Below are 21,549 nucleotides of genomic sequence, written 5' to 3' on the forward strand. Positions count from 1 at the left end.
TAAATAGATGACCATTCTGAACAGATAATATAGAAGCAATACAGAAGTGAATGTAAAGAAGAAACTGAGAAGTCAGTCTGAAGACTCTGCCAAACACCCTTTCCCTTGCTGAGGAATATCTTATCATGTTCTTAAGACTTTATGATTTACTCTGGATTGCATATAGAGTATGAGAAAACCTCATCGGGAGGTTTAGAGATTTGATGGGCTATTGGCAGCTTTCAACCAACAAAGTCTGTCAAATACAGGATTCTTTCAAAAATTACATTATGTCAATATCAATGCGCCTATGCTTGAAGGGAGGATGTGTTTTGACCTGAAGTGAAGAATTTTAATTCTGTCTATCGTTTATCTGCATTCACCCATAAGTAGTTAGCTTTTCAGAAGTGGATGTTACATCCTGCATACTTCATAGAACTAGCAATCAATTAGAAAGGAGCTGTCTGTCTACCAGTTAATTATTCCTTTAACAGTACAGCTCAAGCTCTGTATTCAAACACAATTGGTGACCAAACATCTTGTGATGAGCCATGCTGGGACCTGTATCTGTAATTTTTGTTCGATGTTAAATTTAGATTTCTCATGAGTAATACATATTAAGCAAAGATTATTTGTGTTATTGGTGTTCCAAGTGTGACTCAACACTTAATACAACATAAAAAAATAAAAACACCACAAGATAAAAAATAGTCCTGCTTTCATTGCCATTTTAGAATAACAAAACAGAATGATTTGTGTATGAAATGGGAGTGGGCATTCTACAGAATTTCATGGTGTGTTATATGTGTTTCTGAAAAGCTAAAATTTCAGGCATTTTTTATTTTTGTACAATTATTTTCAACTTCATTTTGCCATCTAAGAAATGTGACATGTTATACTGTGAAAAACTGTTTGCAATGCACGTTTCACTTTATTGGCATACATGCCTTCCCTGAAAAAATACTGCAGGTATGAAGCAGGAAAATATGTAATGATGGTAACATCTTAATTGTATTATGAGAAATGAGTAGAAAGAATAAATTCTTGTCCTTTAGTCATTTTGTAGGGTGGTTGGAGTATGGGCAGCTGTTGTTTTGGTATAAAATCCTATTCCTGTGATTCTAATCTCAGATATTCTATTGGAAAACTGTGAGCAAGCTCAGGTGACAGAGGAGAGTTAAAGCATGGCAAAGGTTACATACAGTGGGTTAAAGTTGTCCTAGCATCAGCAAGCATACATTCCCATGGACTCTGTAAAAAGATTTGTCCTTTTATTTAGGGCCTGCAGTTGTTCAAAGTGTATTAAGACACCTGAGAAATGTCCGTGTCAGACACTGAAAATATGAGCCCAAAGCATCAGCACTCAGGTTAACTGCTGTTCCAAGGGTCATGTGCCAGACCATGCTTTTTGCTTTTCTAATCTCAGATGAAGTGCATTTGTGGGAATTCAGTAATGGCTGAGAAGCTCTTCTTCTGTAATGGTATCAGTGGTGTCTCTCCCAGTGGAGCTAGCAGCTGCTGAGATCCGGAGAAGTAGCTGGGGCCGCGTGTTTGCACGGAGTCCTCCACCCATGACCGGCTCCAGCCATGGGCCCTGCTTTCACCGGTCAGGTTGTGCCTGGGTGTCATCTTTGGTCTGCAGGCAGATCCCGTCCTTAGCACATGAGTTGTTTTCCTCCTTTTGTGGTCGAAGACTGCAGACTATTATAGTGGTGATGGTGGAAAAATCAGTACCCATGGCACAGTTTGCAGAATATACTGATTTTCCTCTTGGGAATGCTGAAGTTGTTGCTGTTGTAGTAATTCCTGTTTTTACTCCTGCTAGAGTAAAAGGTGGGCAAGAATCACATTGTTTTTATGGAGATTTTTCTAGAGAAATTGCTCCGCATCTCTACTGAGCAGATCACTGTCTTATTCTAGAAACATCATTAAATTCTGGAAAGAAACATGAGTTATTAGATGAGTCTTATTCTTCTTGGCTCTTGAAGACTCCTTCTGGCTATGTTTTTGGCTTAGTGGTCATTGGATAGAAACCTTCTGTGAAGCTTTGCTCAGAGAAGCCCAGTCTATGCAGATTTTACCTAGGGTTATTAAAAAATTGAAATACTAACTTTTGCAGAGTTTCTGAGATAGATACAATTATAGTTAAGATCAGTAGAAGTGAGTTCTGGCCAAGGTGCATATTATTGTATAATTGCATTGCAATGTGTAAACTGATATGACTAATATATGCAAATTCAAGGTTGTTTCAAAGAAAATTATGTTGGCTATTTGTTATGTTCTTTTCTTTAAGAAAATTCGTTTAAAAAAATATTTTGATTTTGAAAGTGAATTTAATGTTCAGGAACTATATCAATTCTTTATTGAAAATGAAGTCCTGTGTTTCCTCACAAGAAATGATGCTTACCCTTAGAAGGGCATACCTCTAAGTGTCTCAGGATATTTGTCTCCATTCGCATTCCCACACTGACATTTATGTTCAGAGTCCCAGGAAGAATATGGATCAGTTCTGTCTGTAATACCACAGCTTATTGTGAGGCCATCGATACTGAAAAACTAGACTTTTCTTCTACATTTGTTTTACATATGCTACCAAATAATACGTCATCAAATTTCAACTTTGCTGGCTTGGACAAAATTATATCTAGTCCTGTAGAAGTGGTAGATTTCCTGTCAAAGCCTCTAGCTCTTTGAACCTTCATTTCTCTTTTAAAATGACTGAAGACATTTTTTCTTGGTTTTATGTGTGCTAACAGGAACAGTTCTGTACTGTCTTTGGGTTTTTTAACTGGCTGCATGGTAAATTGACAGTTGGAAAGAGGTGGCTTGGCACCAATAGGTGGATTATATAACATATTTTTTGGTTAATGGAAAGTGTTGAAAATTGGTGACCTTTCTTTTCTTCTTGTGTCCTCTAGCTGAGCTGGGGGACTATGACCCATATAAGCACACTGCAGGTTACGTCTCGGAGTACCGCTTTGTTCCAGACCAGAAGGAAGAGCTGGAGGATGCCATAGAACGGATACACAAAACTCTGATGTAAGAACTCAGTACTGTTGGGAACTTGGCAGGTAACATCAGATTTGGAAATACTTGGTAGGTGGGTAAAGGAGCAGCTTGTGGTGCAGGGTGGAGGTCTCTACACCCGAGAAAAGAACACAGGGCACCCAGTTATGTCCCTCAGAAACAGAAAACATTTTATGTAATTGGAGTTGTTCTTTTAGGAATGGAGTAGGACAATAACTAGAAATACAATGTCTGTCAGACCTAGGTATGGGTGTTTCAGAACCAGCAGTCTTAATAGTGCTCCTATTTCCTCTTAGTTTTGTAGTTAAAAAGAATGAAGTAAAAATCTGTGAGTTCAATTCCCTGTTCCAGGACAGATTTCCTGCATAATTTTGGACAAATTGCTTATTATGCCCATGCCTCAGTGAACTGTCTATAAAATGGGGATAATAAATTTCTTTTTTTCGTACTGCCCTGTGTATTCAAATGAACTGTTAGGACAAAACCACTTTTAATCCAATAATGTACAGCTCTTGGTACAATGAAGCCTCTATTTTCTTGCCAGATCCTTAGCTAGGGTAATGAAGGAGTGCTTGTAGCAACCTGCATGAACCTTTGTGGAAGCAGCTCACATTGCAGGAGGTACCAGGAAAGCAGTTTGCATGCCCATGGTTTAAGTGATAATCTCAGTTGCAACAGCTGCATGAATTAAAGAGACAGTTTGGTTTTACAAGCATAAAGTCCTTTAATTTTATTAACCAACATGTCTTACATAAAACATATTGGCAGTGGCCAATATAAAGGATTCCACTGTAAGGAAGAACATACGATTTGTAAGAAAAAAAGAACAACCTAGATAGATAGAAACAGAGTCTTCAGGCAGCACCAGGCATTCAAAGTGCTGGTTTCTGGACAAAAACCAAATTCCAAAACTGTGTGTGTGACCTTAAAGCAGTGGGAACACAGGGTATCTGGTGGTCCTCAAAATAATTTTGCTTTAAACTGAACAAGGCACTACAGAAGTTCACAGGCCTTGAAACTGTACCCAATAACATTTCTTATGTATGAGAAGAAGCTGAGAAGGTGGGAATAAGCTAGAGTTATAACATGGGGCAGGGGGAACTGTTGAAGAAATTGCAGAAGGAGAATATTAGGCACACTGCAGACAGGACAAAGGAGAACTGCAGAGATCTGAAACACATATGTCAACAGACCTGGGAGGTACATGCAATCCCAACTTAACCTTTGTAAAAGTTGGAAAAGACAGATTCATTTTTATAATAGAGACTGCAAAACTTCAATTCTCTGTCTTCCACTTATTGGAATAATAATCACCTTGGACAAAAACCATGTGAGTTGTACTATCATTGACATTCTGGATAATCTCTGCCTGACGGTGGATCCCAAGATGCTGCTTTGGGAGTCAGACTGCAATTTGTGCATACAATGCTTTCCTTTGATTACTTGTCAATGGAGTGGTAAGCAAAACTGCAATACGGACAACCAGGAGATGGACTGGGGTGCCCAACAGAGAAGCAGAACAAGATAAGAACTAGTAACCTCTGGCCCCATTGGTTCTGTCAGTGCTTGAGAGGGGAGCAACAGCAGCAACACAGAGAGGAGAAACATAGCAATCTCTTAGGGAAGTTGGAGCAAGGAACATGATCTCCAGTAAAGAAGGCAGAGCTAGAAAATGATGTTGTGTGAATATAGCTTAAATACTAGATGCATTTGCAGCAGCTGTGTAAGTTGTCTTCTTAAAGATGAGGTTTAACTCTACACTGTCTCTAAGCATACAAAAAATATAAAAAGATCCCCAGCAATTCAGAGCCACTTTTTGTCCCACTTACTCATTTTTAGAAATGGCCTTCTACATATGAAATACTTTCAGTGAGATTAGTTTTAGACTGAAGTACTCTTGGTGTATGAGTAATAGAGGCCAAACTGCCAGTCACTGTGTGAAAGCACTGCAAGTCAGAGATTGGCTTCCTGACTTGCTGTTCCAAATGTTAGACCACAGTGCCTTCAAAAATGCAAAAGGTGAAATTGGTTTTGAAAATAAAACATATGCCAGAAGTTCAACCGTACATAAAGCCAAAATAAACATTTACTTGCTTATCTCCAAGTTCAGTTCTTAGTAAGTGTAAAGAAGCTTGTTCTGACAAATCCAAGTTAGGTGCAATTGTGATATAACCATTTATTATGATGAGAGCAGTAAGAAACATTTTATGAGTATGTTCATCATACCCTTTGTCAAAGTAATGTAGAGATAATCAGAGCTAGCCATCTTGTATGTAGATCTAGATTTCTTGATTCTCTTGCTATAATTAAGCCACAGTCTGGATGAAGGTTAAGTAATTTCTTGCCTGTAGTTTTGCACGTTAGTGTTATTTGTACCTTGTTTAATGAAAACAGGTATTAACTCAGAGACACTGCTGTTCTTCTTGAAAAGTTCTCCTGTAATTGGAGTCTGTGCCAGTTGCCAAATTGACCTGAGCTTTCTCTTGCAGGGAAGAGAGTCTGTTGTTCAATAGTTATTTCTGTGTGGTTACCTGACTGCCTTACAGTAATTGATGCATTATGGAGAACTACAGGTCCTTTTATGAAGTATCTTCTGTTCCAGAGATTGGAAACTGAGTCACAGAGAGTTAGTTTGGTTCAGTGTCACAGATGTTGTGTTTGAGAAATGAAACTTGAGATGAATTGTTACGTACCAGGCCACCAATACTAAGCAACCTTCATTCTTCTCAAGTTTCTGTAGTCATTACTGTAGTAAATCAGATTAAGACCCATTTGCCTCCAAAAGTTTATAATCTTGAAGATGAAATTCAGAAGCTTGGAGAACAGTGGTTGTGAAGAGGAGTGATAACTGTCTTAACACTGACTCTATTGTTTTTATATGCTTATTGATCTAGACCTCTGATACTCTTGCTGCTTGGCTGCAGTTAGGTATCAGGGATTTAGCAGCATCAGAAAAGAGAGTGAAACTAAGGTGTGCCCCTTGCTAGTTCAGCCTGTCATCATCAGCTCTGCCAGCATTGACTTCTGCACAGGTGACAGCGGTCTCTTTAGTTAAGAAGTTTGAAGCTAGAATAGCCAAGGGTATATCCCAAATTATCTCACCTGCCGGAGACATTTTAGGGACAGGTTTCTGATATGGTTTGGAAGAACTTCTTTATCCTTCCTGGAGCCCAGCATGGAAGCATGGGGTTTTTTTGCATGACAGCTGTGGCACTGCATGTGCCTGCTAGTTATGTCCAGATGAACTGGTTTCGGTTGCGGGTTATCTCTCCGTTTTTTACATGGCACAATAGCTATTCAGGTAGTCATTCAGGATGCAGTTTTTGGAGCAAGTTTCTAAATCAAGTATGGTGAGGGAAGTCACAGGTGGGAGCGGTTTCTGACTGCATCACGTCTCTGCAGTCTGCCTACTGTGATTGTTGTCCCATCTGTAAACCAGATTGGCAATCCCAAGGTCACATAGCAGGGTGAGGTGACCTTATGTTGTCATGCACATCTGGACGACCAAGCAGTGGCTTCAGGGCTTGCATGTGAGGAAGCAGAGACTCGTGATGCTGGAGGAGGGATACGATCCCTCAGTACAAATGGGAGAGCTTGTACTGGCCCTCTGACGTTGCCTGTTCCACACTGCAGCAGATCTGGGACTAACTGATACTTGGCAAGTCAGCTGTTTGTGTATTTTGAATCAGTATTACATGCTGTCATTGGGGCATGGGGAAAGCTAAAATGCCCCTGATAGCTTTGAGAGTAGCTTTCAATGTTGTTTAGGGCCATCAGTGGCACTCAGGTGTTCTTTGTCCATCTGAATGAGCGGAGCACAGCTGTTACATTGCCTTCACTGTCATTACCAATTGCAAAGACTGTTTCAGTTTTAGGGTGTATTCTCAGGTTGTATGATGCTGAGGAGAGTTTGTGTTTTCATACATGTGTTTTCATACACGGTAAAGATGAAACACTTACCCTTTGTAGTGGTGGGAATTGTTTCAGTCCCTGACATTCCCCTCTCCCCTTCACATTCTGTCTTCTCCATCTGCGTTTGGGACGACTTCTTCCTCTGGCTTCCATCTGTTTCTTTCAGAAGATCCAGCTCACATTTTTGCTTCCTTTAATATTTTTGCAAATACACTTTCTTATAAATTATTTATTATTGGAAAATACTTATACACGTGCATGCTCTTATTTGACATATGAGCCTTTTGGTACTTTCAGAGACAGGTGAGAATAGGAGGATAAGCACACTGGCATTTTTCTAAGTATGGTCAGTAAGTGGTATTTAAATTGGTGTTGGATTCTAGCACTAATTTGGTAATGGTGTAATCCACTTCGCTCAGGACTGATATTTAGCCTGCCTGGAAACTCAGTAAGACAATACTGCTCCAGTGAACATTTTGCTTACATTTCTGAGACCTACCAACAAGATTTAAAAAAATCAAGCTGTGGAGTAAATTTTTATAGCACAAGTGGATAAAAGACGTCAGACGTGACAATGCTGATGTGCTGAATACCCAGTGTTCTCCATATAGAGATGAATCACAGATCTTCTGGGAAATCCAGCTCTTGAAGAAAGGGGTTTGTCTTACAAGCTTCAGGTCTGCTGCTTTTCCAGGAGTCCTTGGAAAGAAGGACTAACACCTGAAGCAGTATCAATGCTGCTACGTGGATAAGATGGGCTGAAGCAGCCCATCTCCCAGATACAAAGAAGGTATTTTAAATACCTATAGTATTGCGTTCATGCTAGCACTGCTGTTGCACGTCTTTCACATTAGATGTGTTTTTTACCTCATTGGGCATAAACAAAGTTGGGAAAACCTGGAAAGTAGCTGCTAGGCTGTAGAGAATGGGGAGACAAGAAGGGAGAATGTGCACATTGCAGGACTTTTCCAGGTCTTGAGTCAAAATGTTGAGCTCTGCTTCACACCTTGAATTTGAAAGGTAGCAAATGCAGCAAAGTATTTCCCCGAGAGACCAATCACAGGGTGAAGCAGGAGGTGCATCTTTTTGAGTTGGTATTTTCACAAGATGTGCTGTACTTTCCCAGTAACAGTCTAGTAGCTTTCACAGAAGTATTAAAAAGGAGCGAAGATGAAAATGCAGCTTCAATTATTTCAGGCTTGCAACAGAGTGTCTTGCTGTTTTATCAGTGGCAGTCATTAAGGGAAGAACAAATTAAACTCTGAGGATAAGTCTGTTGAAGGCTTTGAATTTATTTAGTCATTTTGTTCTTTTTGAAAATAAATTCTTCATCAGTGATGTCAAATATGTTCCTAGTAGCCAGTTTTTTTCCCCACCAGTTTTCCCCTATTGTTTCCTACCAGCATGCAGCTGATGGTAGTTTTTAACTGATGAATTGATACTTGCAGATAGGAAGGCAAGCTAGATCTTTGAAACTGGTAATCTCATGAGACAGACTCCAGACTTTGTTCTTACAGTAGCAGACTTGGGTATTACCAGTTGGTGGGTCTTCCTGTAGGCAAGATTTTATGAATAAAGGAATATTTTATCTGAAATCATGAACCCTGCTTTCAGAAATCCTTTGTAGCTTCAGCACTGCTATGGCGAAATAGTACCCCAGTCAATCATTCCATTCCTGCTTTATTAATAATAATGTTGTTGTTTTTTGAAAAAAAAAAAATTTTGCATATTCAAACATAAAAATTGAATGTCTCAAGTATGTTTGTGACAGCAGGGAAAAGATTAGCCGCTGTACTAGGTGTACATTGTATATACCGTAGCATATATATGTGGTGGGATCTTGCAGCAGAGAGTTTAGTAAAAGTTTATGCCTACTGTCCAGTCTTACTTGGAGCGAGCAGAATTACAATGCTGAAAGGATAATGACAGTCTAAACAAATGTTAGGAAGGGTTGCATACCTGTCCAGCAGACTGTATTTATTAATATGATCTATTTCGATGTGTTGACTGAAAGTGCAAAGTTCTTACACAGAATTTTGTTTACAGGGGTCAAGTTCCTGCTGAGGCAGAAGTGAACTACTTAGGGGTGGCCAAATCCCTGGAAATGTATGGAGTGGATCTCCATCCTGTTTATGTAAGTATTCTTTAAATATTTTAAACTTGGTAACAATGAAAAAAAAATTCTTGTAGTAATATCAGGGAGAATATTTATATAGTTTAGTTGCCACAGAATAACTTGAAAGGAAACACTGTACTTAAGAAATGCAAAGGAATGTCATATTTACAGACTGAGGCAATTCAATCGTTCATACATACAGAAGCCTAACGGTTTTCACATGAAAGGCTGTGGTTGTATTACACCTATAAAAGACAATCAGTTATACTCTGGAAAAAACAGTTCAGATAAATAAGAAGTAATTAGTGCAAGTGTCAGGAGAGATGGGAGAGGGTTATGACCTTTATCTTTGACACAAGAATTTGCATGTTATTCTTGTGTAAATAACATCAAGTGTGTCCTGAAACCTCTTCAATACCATTGCAAAAACTAGGGTAAGGTAGCAGCAGCATGTCTGGCTTTTTTCAGGATTCATTGTGAAGGTTTTGCTAAAGATCCAGAGTACATTTCCAGCTTTTACTCTGCTGTATCATGTAGTATTGCAAGTTGTCTATATTGCCTCAGCAAAACCCTCCACTTCTTTTGTAAAACAGCGTGTATGTTGGGACTGGATCCAAGTCATCACCTGGAGGCTATGTGCTCCTGGTGGAAACATCATTCTATCTTGTTTGAATAATTGCGCTTGTGGCAGGTTTTTTGAATAAAAGAAAATCAGAAGTTCAAATGGGGTGTTGTAATGTAGATAGTTCACTGAGTTAGATGTCAGTACTTTGTAAAATTACTTGAAAGAAAATAAAGGAATCAAGATACTACCAGAAGATTAAGTATGTATTTCCTGCTGAAAATTGTGTAGCCCACAATATGAAGTATTTTTTAATGTACTCTGTGGCTTAATTGTATTCATATCGCATGCTGTGTGCCCCTCCCACACATAGAAAGCCAGGGGAGTTACTGGAACAAGATTTAACATGATCCAACAAAATCATGTTAAATTAGCAGAGCCTGGAAATTTTTTTTTTCTCGTCACTTGCTTTTGCTGTGCAATGAGATCTCTGCCCGGGTAATGAGGGGTGAGTTGTAATATGTCCAAGTCTAACTCATGAATATCATTGTTTCTATTTATATTGCAACAGCATCAGAAGCCCTCATTTGAGACTGAAGCTGCACACGTGAAGAGATGTAGTTCTTTTCCTAGCTTGGTCATACTAAAAGTAAACTTGCCTTTAGCAGTTAGCTCATTGAGGAGCACAAGCAGAGCTCGCCAGGTGTGCTTGAGCTTTCTCACATCAGTAGTTGTGCAGAAGGACACTTTCTACAGTCAGTCTGTCGCGCAGTTGGTATTTTTTGTGGTTCATGCTCTGCTGGTTTAGAGCTTGCAGGACTCTTCCTCATTGCCTCAAGTAGGCAGATGAACAAGTGTTTGCAGCTGACTTTCTTTTAACCTCATGCACTAAGGTTTGCACTATTTCAAGCTTAGGGTGTATCTGATTTTGGTTACTGACCATAAAATGGGGAGGCGGGGGCCTTCTGCCACTCAGTGCCAGGGTTTTCACCCTGTTCTCTCTGGACACAGTTTGTGATTTGGATACTGACCTCAGGAGTAGTTTCCTTTGGAGGAGATGATGCATGAGTCTGTTCCTTGTGTGTTGCTACCCATTCTGAACAAAAGCATGGTCCGAATCCCTCAGACGAGCTACTTCACTTGGTAGCAGTATGCAGGTGATACTATTTTAGCAGGGAGAAGGCAGCTGTGAGGTTATATTATAGTAGCATAGGTCAGAAAATCAGCTGAAAGTTAGGATGTCTGTTGCATTCATGTCTGAATAAAGACTTTAGTTTCTGAGTTTTGGCCATTTGCCAAATAGCCGAAAGTAATTCCTTAAAAAAAGAAGTTATTTTTGTTTTTCACCATGGCTTGTGGAATCTCCTGTTCTTTCCCTTACTGCCATTCTTTCTTGCCTGTTTGCCTCTATGCCTACAAGTTCCCATATAGGAGTTTTCATCAGTAGATCAAGTACTATTTTCCCATTTGCACAGGGAGTGAAACTATATGTTCAAGTCAGTCATCAGGCAGACTTCCTCACTAGACCTCACTGCTAAAGTGATACAACTTGCAACTGTATGGATGACATACATTTTTATTTTCCAGGGTGAAAACAAATCTGAGTATTTTTTAGGATTAACACCCATAGGAGTTGTTGTCTACAAGAATAAAAAACAAGTAGGAAAATATTTCTGGTATGTATAATTCAAATATGCAGTCTCTGCTAAAAAAGTAACAATGTTGTATGGAAATGTATGATTTGTGATATCTATTTGAAAGGTTAATTGTATCAATAAAAGAAAGTATACTTGGAATTCTTAATCTTTGTCTAGATTATATAGATTTTTAATTCTTTGATAAACCAAGTATTGAAAAAAAATAGTTCACCCTTACCATATTCATGCTGAAATGTTTAAATACTGCTAATTTTCTGTTGATATCTGGTGCATACCTGAAAAAAAAATTACCTATGAATTTCTTTTTGTCTTTGTATGTGAATATATACAACTTTATATTTTATTATGCATGAAATAAAAGGTTCATGAAGTTCTGTCTTTTTTTCCAATATTACAGGCCTAGAATTACAAAAGTTCATTTCAAGGAAACACAGTTTGAACTCAGAGTCCTGGGAAAAGATGTAAGTTTTTATTTAAGCCTGAAAGAAAAATAAAAGTAATCTCAGGTCTAATGAAGTGGGAAATTTTGTGGGTCCATCGAAGTCTAATTTATTTTATTGAAACTTACTGCAAGAAACCATCAAAGTGAAATTAATTTTATTGATAGTTACTGCAAGAAAACCACCTTATCCTCAAGTGTAGTATGTTCCTCATGGTGCTTGCAGTTTTGTTAGAGAAAGAAGAGGAAGAAAGGTTTTGTGTCTGCATTTTGCAGGCAAGGGGAGAGAACTTCAGCAGAACAGTACGGAGGTAGGAGTTTTATAACAAACTTTTATCATTTTATATCATGCTTTGTAAATTAGAGTAGACTGCTTCTGCAGTGCCTTGTTTATGGTGTTACATAGTGCTTTTAAACTAGGCTAAATGTACAGAGAGGGCTAATATTAACCAAAACGTGGATGGCGGAAAACTCACAAAGCTATTAGGTACAAGTAATTTTGTAGCTTGGAAACAGAAGCAGCCACATAATATAGCTTGAAACCCATTTGTCAGAGTTTAACTTCATCATTGTGCTGTTAGACCATTTGAGAGAAAACAATGTTGGTTCCAGTGGAGCAAGGATAGCAGGTTGATAGCAAGAGAAGAAGTTTTAAGATAGAGTGAGTGGAAAAAAGAGAAAGATATTTATCACCTATGAAGCATGAGAGACAGGGGAGGGAGGAGGAGAGTGTTGAGGATGTAGAGAAAATTACAAAGTGAAATAAATAGTTGTAGTCAGTCTGTGTTTTTTGATATCTGGTTGAGTTATAAGTTTAGTTTGCTGAGTTATTTTTTGAAAATACTTTGTAGGTCTCTTTGGAATATCAGGACTGAAAGTTTATAGTTTTGAAGAAGTATTAACCTGCTGAAGTATTCCCCTTTACTGATTATTTATGTATCTTAATTCATCTATGTAGTGGTTGTTAGTCTCGTCCATGATTTTTCCATGAGGCCATTTAGTATGTTTGGTACATTCTGGGAATGTAAGTGTACACCTGACTGGTTGTCTTGCTTCTGTCATGGACAGCATTTCTTGTGCCTCTGCAGACCTATGGGCAAGTTTTGCTTTTGTTACTCCCAAGTGGTTTGTTTCTGTTTGGTGTGGTGATCTATGGGAATTTTATTTCTGATGGTGTGTTTGTTGAAACTGGAGAGTTGTTTGAAGGCTGGAGAGGGGGTTGGGAAAACTTTTCTCAATGTTTCATGTGAAGGGTGAATGCCTGTTCCTGTATAAACAAGTCCAAGTTTGACTTAGAGTGAATTGCATTGAAGTGATGCTGTAGTTTCTGTTTGATGCCACTTATGTATAGTTTTTATCTGAACCATGTGGAATTGCAAAGGTTCAACACGCTAAGCAGAAAACCTGGAAGCTTTGGAAAACATGCTTAAGTTGAGACTGTGAATGTTGATAGCTGGTGAACACTTACTATTGTGATTATAAGGCAAACACTTTGACAGCACTTGGTAATTTCAAGTCTCGACAGGTACTTTTAGGAAATTGTTCAAGAGAACAGTAAGTACAAGGGTGTGTACCATCAGTAAAATATCCTTTTGCAACTAATACTCATTTAAAGCGTTTCTACAGTGCTTCATATCCTAACAAGATCAGGAAAGGCCAAAATGGCCCAGAAAAGTCTTCCTCTCCCTTTTTTTTTAAACATTCTGGTGGTGTTACTTTGTACAAAATTATGTATTGGAATAAGTAAACAGTATCCTTAGTCTCTGGATTAAAGCTGTCATGACAATTTATGCTGTTCTGCACCCAGAGGAGGAAAAGCTCGTCAGTGTATTTGTACAACTGTATGTTCCAATACTCCTTGAAAACTTAATTCACTAATTTCTTTTATTCCTCTGTTTTTTGGAACAAATGCTATCACTTTGTCCTTCCATGTGGGACATGAGTTTGCGGTATATGGTAGGAGAGTAAACGTGCCATTTTTACTTTATCCTGCCTCCTGGGATATCACTTTACAGCCCAGGGTATTAATACTTTCCATGTTTCAGATGTGGTATACCAAGTCTGGAACGTGTTACGTGTTTGCAGTTAGTTGGAGAGAACGCCAGAAAAGATTCAGGAAGAGAAGAAATAATGGAGACTTTCCCATGTCTTAGATGGAGCTTTATGGCATATATCTAAGGAGTTAACATCATGTAGTAAGAAGAGCAAATTATTTCTGAGTATATTGAGTGCTTTGTGTGAATCATGTTTTCCATATTGTAGTGAAAACTCTGTGCAGGCTGGATTTTAGTTCGTGTTTCCACACACTAGCTACCTTTACTCACACTGATGGGCACCTCTCATGGGTATGTATACCTGCTCGTCAAGAGGAAGCTGGTGGTGCTTTGAGTACTAATGAAGTGTTGCTCTTCCCTTGCACGGGGTTACTTGTGGTAGCTTCTTTGTTCTCCCTTTCAATAAATTTGTCTGAGATTTTTTCAAACCTACCAAAAGAACTTGAATGTGTACTTCCCACTAAAGGGGTGGCGGTGGACATCCTGATCTCCTTGACAGATGGCAGACATGGCAGTCTAAATGGACAGGTCCATGTCCTTAGGTTACCTAAAAAATACGCTGTGGGTGCCTGTGTCACCCATATTTATGGCTGCTGAGTTGTTTACTTTGTTTCATTTTTCATAAACTCAATGATTTACTGAGCAGAAGATATTTATGCTTACTGTCTTAACAATAATGTGCTTCACCTTTCCTGTTTTGTAGTGTAATCTCTTGTACTTCTTCATATCTCTTCCATGAGAACATTTACTGTATATTTAACTTCTTTGTATTTTCCTGCATGCCTGTTGCTATTGTGTGCAAGCATGACCATCGGTATTTTGGTTTTATCTTTCACTATTTTGCTTGTATTACGTGTTTTCTCCCTAAGGTTACTGCAGTCGCCCCTTCATAAACAAAATACTGTCCTTAATATTTGGCCATCCGTGACTTACCTGACGTATGAGACTGATGACCTGGACCAGCTGACAGAAACTCATTTTCAGTGGTGTTAACCATTGAATCAGGATTTCATTGTCCCTCAAGTGGACCCATGCTGTGAATTCTGAGCTAGAACATGTTAGGCTTTCTGTGATGAAACCTGTAGGTATCAGCATGAAATTAGCAACCCTTCCCCTGTGAGGACTGCACAGAAGGATTCCCTGAACAGGACAAACATCACAAAGAATTTTTGAAGATGAGAAAAGTGTATTTTCATGCAGTTTCCTTTAAGAAAACCGAGAGATCCATCTGATGCCTGTGTACAGTTCCTGGTTGCATAGATGTCTCTTGAGCAACCTTGCTGGAAACAATCCAGCAATACAGGTGGCTGCCAAACGCCTCCCCCCCGCCCCCACCCCGATAACAGCAAAACAGAGCCTAATCACAATGGATGCACTGTGTGCAAATGGGTAATCAAAGGGGTGCACAGCACACCTCCTGCGCTTTCCCCATGTGAAGAACACAGCTTGCTTCCTAGATTTCTCTCTCAACTAAGGACATGAAATAAAATAGAGAAAAACTTGCTTTGATAGATTGTGTAGGCTGGGAACGTAAATGTAATAATATGCAGGAGTGAGAGATGTGGAGCATTTTTGCCTGTAGGTACCAAGTACTTCTTTGCTGTTACCCGCAACCCCATGCTGTTTTCTGTAAGAGTGCCTTTTACTTCAGTTGCACTGTGTCTGAACATGCAAGTGAATGATTTCACTCCTTCGCAGAGTTTATGCAGAGCTTCTGTACTTGTTACTTTTCGTGTTTCTTTCACCAACCCAGAATGTGTTGAGTGTGCAAAACACTCGCTTTCATTATTTTTTATTGTAAGAGAAAGGTCTTTTGGAAGTCTGAAATTTTTGTTTTGATGGATTTTGAAATTTGGGTTCTTTCAAGTCAGAACAAACCCCCAAACTGTGCAGTTGAAAATGATTTACACATTTTCAAGACATGCCTTCCTCTGCAGTCTTGCTTAGTCATATGAAGAGGCCCAGCTCAGCTGAATTCATAAGGTGAACTTGGTAAAGACTGTTTTCAAGAGCAATACCAAGCACTGACTCATGCTAGAGGAACTTCAGGGCAATTCCAGAGCACATAATGCTCCCCATTCTGGTGGCTGAAGCTTGTCTAAATACAAGATTTTTCTGTTCTTTTAAACAGGCTCAGAAAACCCTGGAAATATGCTTATTTCTTAAAATCTGCTTTTTGTAAGTCTCAGAAGACTGAAAAGTGATTACATTAATAAGGGGGTTCAGCTGTACCCTTTCTTGCCCTGTCACTTGCTATATTCCATGTTGAGTTACAAGATCTAGGCAGGAACTTCTAACTTGATTTATTCCTCTCACAGCTTCTTGGGAAGATTGAACAGGGTTTGAAGAGATGTTCCTCCCATTCTAAAGTCCAATTTAGCTTAGATTTCAGTTCTAGACAAAAATAGCATTCTGATCTTTATTATGGTTTAAGAATTACAAGTTACTTTTGTATCATTTGCATTTGCACCCACTTAAGCCAGAGTGGTAGCAGAGGGTGGAGGTGAGCAAGCACAGCGATGTTAGTACACCATAGAGAACCGTTTTGGCTTGTTTTTGTGGTTAGGGGTTTTCTTGGCTTTTCTTAACCACTTTCTAAGCCATCTTAGAAGGATTGTAAGATTGGTTCAAGGCTTGATAGCAAAATCTTCAGTAATGAACATTCTTGAAGGAGAACTAGGACTAAAATTCCTGCATAAACTTGAATTCATTGCCACTAAGGTGTTACTGTCAGCTTTTTTTTGTAAGTTCTTCTTTAGTCTTTTTTTTGATTGGTATAATATGAGGCTGAGATATGTTTGTTTCAATCTTTACATGCTTTATGCAAACTGGCACAGCATTATTAATTCCTGACTTGTATAATGTTCTTAAAGATTGACCTTGTGTAACCGGTAATAATACATTCTCTGTCACATAAGCTATGATTGGTATGCATTGTGTAAATATATAAAGACAAAATATTTCCTATTGGAGTTAACAATTGATAGTGTCCAGGTATGTGCCTAACCTGGCAAAGAATCATAGAATCATAGAATCATTTAGGTTGGAAAAGACCTTCAAGATCATCGAGTCCAACCATCAACCATGCCCACTAAACCATGTCCTGAAGTACCCCGTCCACTCGCTTTTTGAATACGTAAGAATAATGTTGGGAAGCAGTAGCTTCAGAGCTAGTGTTAGTATTTCTGTTACATGTACATGTATGTGTATTACATGTACATACAATGTGCCCTCTAATGCCGCAAGATCCCTCCTTATGCTATATTAATATTCAGTGCAACTAGGAAGAGTGGGGTGTGTGTGTGATGGCAGGGTTCCTGCTGCGGGTTTGGGTTTTTCTTCTTCATTTTCTGAGCCTGGATTGGTGGGAACCAATATATGTCTTGTCATAAAGTATAGCAGCTAAAGCCTGCTCTGAATCATAGGTTTTCAAACCATTTTTGATCTGTGGATGGGTGCAGTGCTCCACGGAACGGATGTAAGTCTGCTGTCATCAGCCCTCTTACGTCTGGAGTAATCCATGAACTTCACAAACAAGGGATCTGCGGGTCCCCAGAGGGAAGAACTGTCATTTGGAGTGTGTGTCTTCTCTTCCAGGTGGACTTGAGCTTGCCCTACCTGGGCACTGAGCTGCTTGGGCGCAGAGAAGCTCAGAGCTCGAAAGCTGTGTAGTCATGCTGGCGTGGCAGAGCAAGCTGGGGGCTGTTCGCAAAGGGCAGTGTGGGCACTCCTGAACTGGTGTGTCAGCTCTGGCAGCTCCGGAGGCGTTTTGTGGTGAGGTAGAGCAATGACCCCTCTGACTGGTCTCCTTTGAAGGCATTAGTAACATGCTTTCAGTCTTTCAGTTAAGTGGTGGTGGGGACTATGGTGGGGGGCTGTACCAATCACCAGCGGTTTAGTGGAGATCTCAAAGGCCCTACCGCATCAGTCTTCAGGCTGATTTGAGAGGCACCATAAAACAGATAAGGGCTGTGGCTATATGTTTGAGTGCCTGTCTATTTATAAGCTCATAGTATAGTCAAGATATCTGCACCCCCTGTGCTAGTCTCCCTCTCCTCCCGTGAGTAAAAATGGTGGTGAGGCTATGGCAGTATGAGCCTTAGGGTGTTTTGGAGACTGCAGGACAAGCTTTCAAAGCATTTAAAAGGGGAGGAGTATTTTATGTTTGCCCTCATGGTTTTTTAGTGCCTTGCCTTTTTCAGGATTGGGAGAAGGTAGTCAAACAGCTCAAGAACTAGATACTGCCGCCAGGGGTTATGCCCGTCCTTTTGCAGCCCCTGGCCGTGTCGTCCTGCCCCCTCCCTTGCTGGTACAAGTCACAGATGTGATCCAAAATCACCATACAAAAATAAGTGGTTTTCTGCATGTTTGGTGAGCACAGCTGGCTTTCTGAAAGAACAGACAAACACCAAAGCTGGTTCAAAGGAGAGGAGAGGTCTTCAGACTGTGCAGATGACCAGGACTCCTCTGGAAGCAGTGAGCCTTCAGGGTTTACGATGCCTCACCTTTAGTACACCGGGTGCTTTGAAAGCGGTAGGATGAGTAGCAGGGAGTAGCTTGTGAGGCACCAAGCAACACTGAATGAGTTTGGAATTGTCATTTCCTATAAATCATTAGTAAAAGTACAATAGGTCTTTGTTTCTTTTGGTTCAGATATATGAGAGTAATAAGAAAAAAACCCAGCTAACTCTCACTACCTGTAAGAAATTACAATTGTTCAAGATGCTAAAAATGATGCCTTTTATTGGAAGCGAAAGTTCATGGTGTTAATAGGTAAGGTCATCCTTGCTTTACCTGTACAAATCAATTTATTCCCTTAGGGGAGAAAGATTAAACCTGGAAGATATTACTGCCTCCAGTCCTGCTTAATTTTTATATATCCATTTATAAATTGTGAGGGTAATCACAGTACTCTTGAAAGCCTTAAATAGTGTTAAAAAGTAAATAGAGGAAGTCCTAAACCTAGATGTGCTGAATGCAGTGTCATATTGGACTTAGTTGCAGTGAGTTACTGAATCCTTTGCAGAAAAGGTGAAAAATGGTAAAAGAATTATGAATTGTCTCCTCTGTGTTGGTGAAAGACCTTGGAGGTGAATGTTTTAGGCTTGCTTTCTCTCTTTTCAGTAAAATTTAACTTGCTATTTGACTTACTACAAGCGTCCATTCTGAGGCAATAGTTTTCAGATGTGCTTTTCCTTCAGATTCAAATAAATAAATCTCAGTGTGTTATCAGAAAGCTTGTTGGTCCATCCCCAGATTTTTACGCAGTTGTTTAACTTTCCAGATCTGAATTCAGTAACTTGTTAATAGAGTGGATCTATAGGGCTATGCTGTTTTTTCCTGAGTGCCTTCGATTGTTGCATACTAAGTATAGATGTTTCAGTATGTAGTTAATAATTAGAATTTTTTTCTTACCAGCTGAGATGAGCTTGCTTTCACCTTAGAAAATAATGCCTTCAAATGATGGAATCAGTAATGTTTGCTGGTCAGATGTTTCAATCATACAGCAATGTAGCTATACTGTCCCTCTTTTAGTCACTGATTTTCACTAGTTATGTGCCCTTTGTTCTGTATATGGGAAAATTCTAAAACTTTAACTTAAAAAAAGAAGAAAAAATGGACAAGTAGAACCTTTTCCCTGATGGGAGTCTTTCCCTGAATTCCAGTGGCATTTGAACTGTGCTAATAATAAGATATGGCAGAAATACCTTATTTTAAAAAGTCTCTTTAAAAAAACCCCAAACACCCTGGCTTCTCTCCGCCCCTCCCTTCCCACAACCCACAAACTCTCTTTTCCGAGATTATGTAATTAAATAAATTTAAGTGCAGCAGAGGATTTTTTGCCTAAAAGTAAAATTTAGGAGTGGATGAAGAAGGAGCAAGGTCCTGCATATTAAAAGTGAGTCATTGAGTTCTTTCCTAACAAGTTAAATTGACTCATCATTGCATAAAGTTTGCAATACCACAGGCCTGATCTGATATTATTCTTTAAAAGTGCACTGGTGACTATAGTTGTGTGTGTTTATATGATATCACATCAGATGACAGTCTGATCTAGAAATTGTAATGTAAATTAAATCATAAAATCTGAAGCTACTTTTCTGTTATGTGTAAAACAAGGAAATGAAAAGTACCCCTTGACATGTCTTCTTTAAAAATGTAAAAATGCAGTATGATTTTTCAGTGAGCAGACTCTTGTTTCTGGTTGCCAGAGAAGAAAGAGCAATATGGTTACTTCTGAAAATTCTAGTATAAATAGATTTTTCTCCTTGGCAATCCTCAGGATTCTCCAGGAAGCTTTTTTTTCAGGTTTTTAAGTTTCTGGTTTTACTTTTTATAAATTAAACTTATTTTTGCTCCAAGTTAAACCCCTTGTGAATCCTGCAGAGAGATGAAGATCCCTATCAAGCCTGAAATTGTATTTTAAGGAACTGTAGGAATATATTTATGGGACTAATCTATTATATAATCATCTTATGCTCTGCATAGCAATCAATCTCCGATAAATCCTAGTTTTCAGCATTCTCAGTGGCTGTATGTCTTACTGTACTCCCCTTTCTTGCTGTGATGTCCTGGAGAGGAAAATGTGCTTTTGAGAGAAGACTAGACCAGCCATTAAACTAACTAAAATAGTCCATGGGAGAAAGTAAGCTCATGTGTATGTCTCAAGTTTGTGGGTTTTTTTTGTTTGTTTGTTTGTTTTCCTTTTGGTCAGGGAATGAAATCTCAATTATTCTAACCACAGGTGCAAAGTTCTGTCATTTTTACTGTTACTTGTTTCAAGGTGGAGAAGAGGCTGCTTGAGCAGGTAAATTGTGATTTTGTGAGGCTGCCTGACAGGTGTTAATAGAGATATAATTGGCTTTTGTTAAAGGTGAAATTTTGAATTCTAGGGAACATACTGAGTTAGTTCACAGTTTGCAAGGTGCTTGCAGGTCACCATACCTCATTAAATGAAGAGTGAAAGAAACTTGGGAGAACTCTTTACCTATGTATGCATGGCACTGCAGAATAACTAAAGCAAGGGCATCCATTTCCAAATATCAGCTGCCAAAAGTGGTATGAATCATAGCCCCTTTGTAATTCACGTATCAGGGAAATGGTTTTAGGGTTCAGTTTTGTTACAGATGGTATCATACCGTGCTGAGGATTCACACTGAAGTCAGTAGAACTACTCATTCTTTGTGTAAATCAGGTACAAAACTGAGCACTTAAGTTTACTGAGTGACAGATATATGGAAGTGTATTTTATGTGAACATACTTGAATGTTTAGCTTGCTGGAAACAAGCAGTGTGATGTGTCTGTTGCTTCTTCTTGTCTGTTGGAAGTGTATTATAGTTTGTATATGTCTGACTTCTCTTTCATCTCTCCCTGCCTTTTCCTCATGTCTACTGTGCTGACTGCCAATTTCAGTGATTAGGTTTTAAGCTTTGAGTGTTCTTTTTTGTTGTCTTCCTTAAGAGATTTTAAGGTGGATTTTATGGCTTTTACCTTCGACCTTTTTTCTAGTATTTTGAATTATTCTGAAGTTGGCTAATGTGTTTTTTCTTTTAAATCTTTCCTTCCTCTCATCTTTTTTATTTCCAGTCTTACCTTTGTTCTTCTCTATATGTATGTTTTGTGCATTTTCACTCTGCGTTGTTACTTCATGTTAGTTATCACAAATCTTGAGCTTCTTTCTTTCACATCTGAGGTGCAGTTTCAGAAAACATCAGAAACATACTATTTGAAAAACTTTGTGCTTTTTAATTAGGAAAAAAGCTGATAATCTACAAACAAGAATGAAGGAACAGAAGTGTTT

The 21,549-nt window shown here is 38.9% G+C and overlaps 1 protein-coding gene across 4 annotated transcripts in view; it reads left to right on the plus strand.

Moving 5' to 3' along the window:
- EPB41L4A (erythrocyte membrane protein band 4.1 like 4A) overlaps window positions 1-21,549 on the plus strand; it is a 141,624-nt gene that overhangs the window by 70,849 nt on the left and 49,226 nt on the right. For all 4 annotated transcript variants that reach the window (XM_052777560.1, XM_052777561.1, XM_052777562.1 and 1 more), the window contains exons 6-9: window positions 2,898-3,018; window positions 8,965-9,052; window positions 11,184-11,272; window positions 11,652-11,715. In XM_052777560.1, coding sequence (XP_052633520.1) covers window positions 2,898-3,018; window positions 8,965-9,052; window positions 11,184-11,272; window positions 11,652-11,715 — 362 coding nt within the window. The remainder of the gene's footprint in view (window positions 1-2,897; window positions 3,019-8,964; window positions 9,053-11,183; window positions 11,273-11,651; window positions 11,716-21,549) is intronic.

The sequence above is a fragment of the Harpia harpyja genome, chromosome Z, assembly GCF_026419915.1.
Source record: "Harpia harpyja isolate bHarHar1 chromosome Z, bHarHar1 primary haplotype, whole genome shotgun sequence".
In the NCBI taxonomy this organism is placed as follows: Eukaryota; Metazoa; Chordata; class Aves; order Accipitriformes; family Accipitridae; genus Harpia; species Harpia harpyja.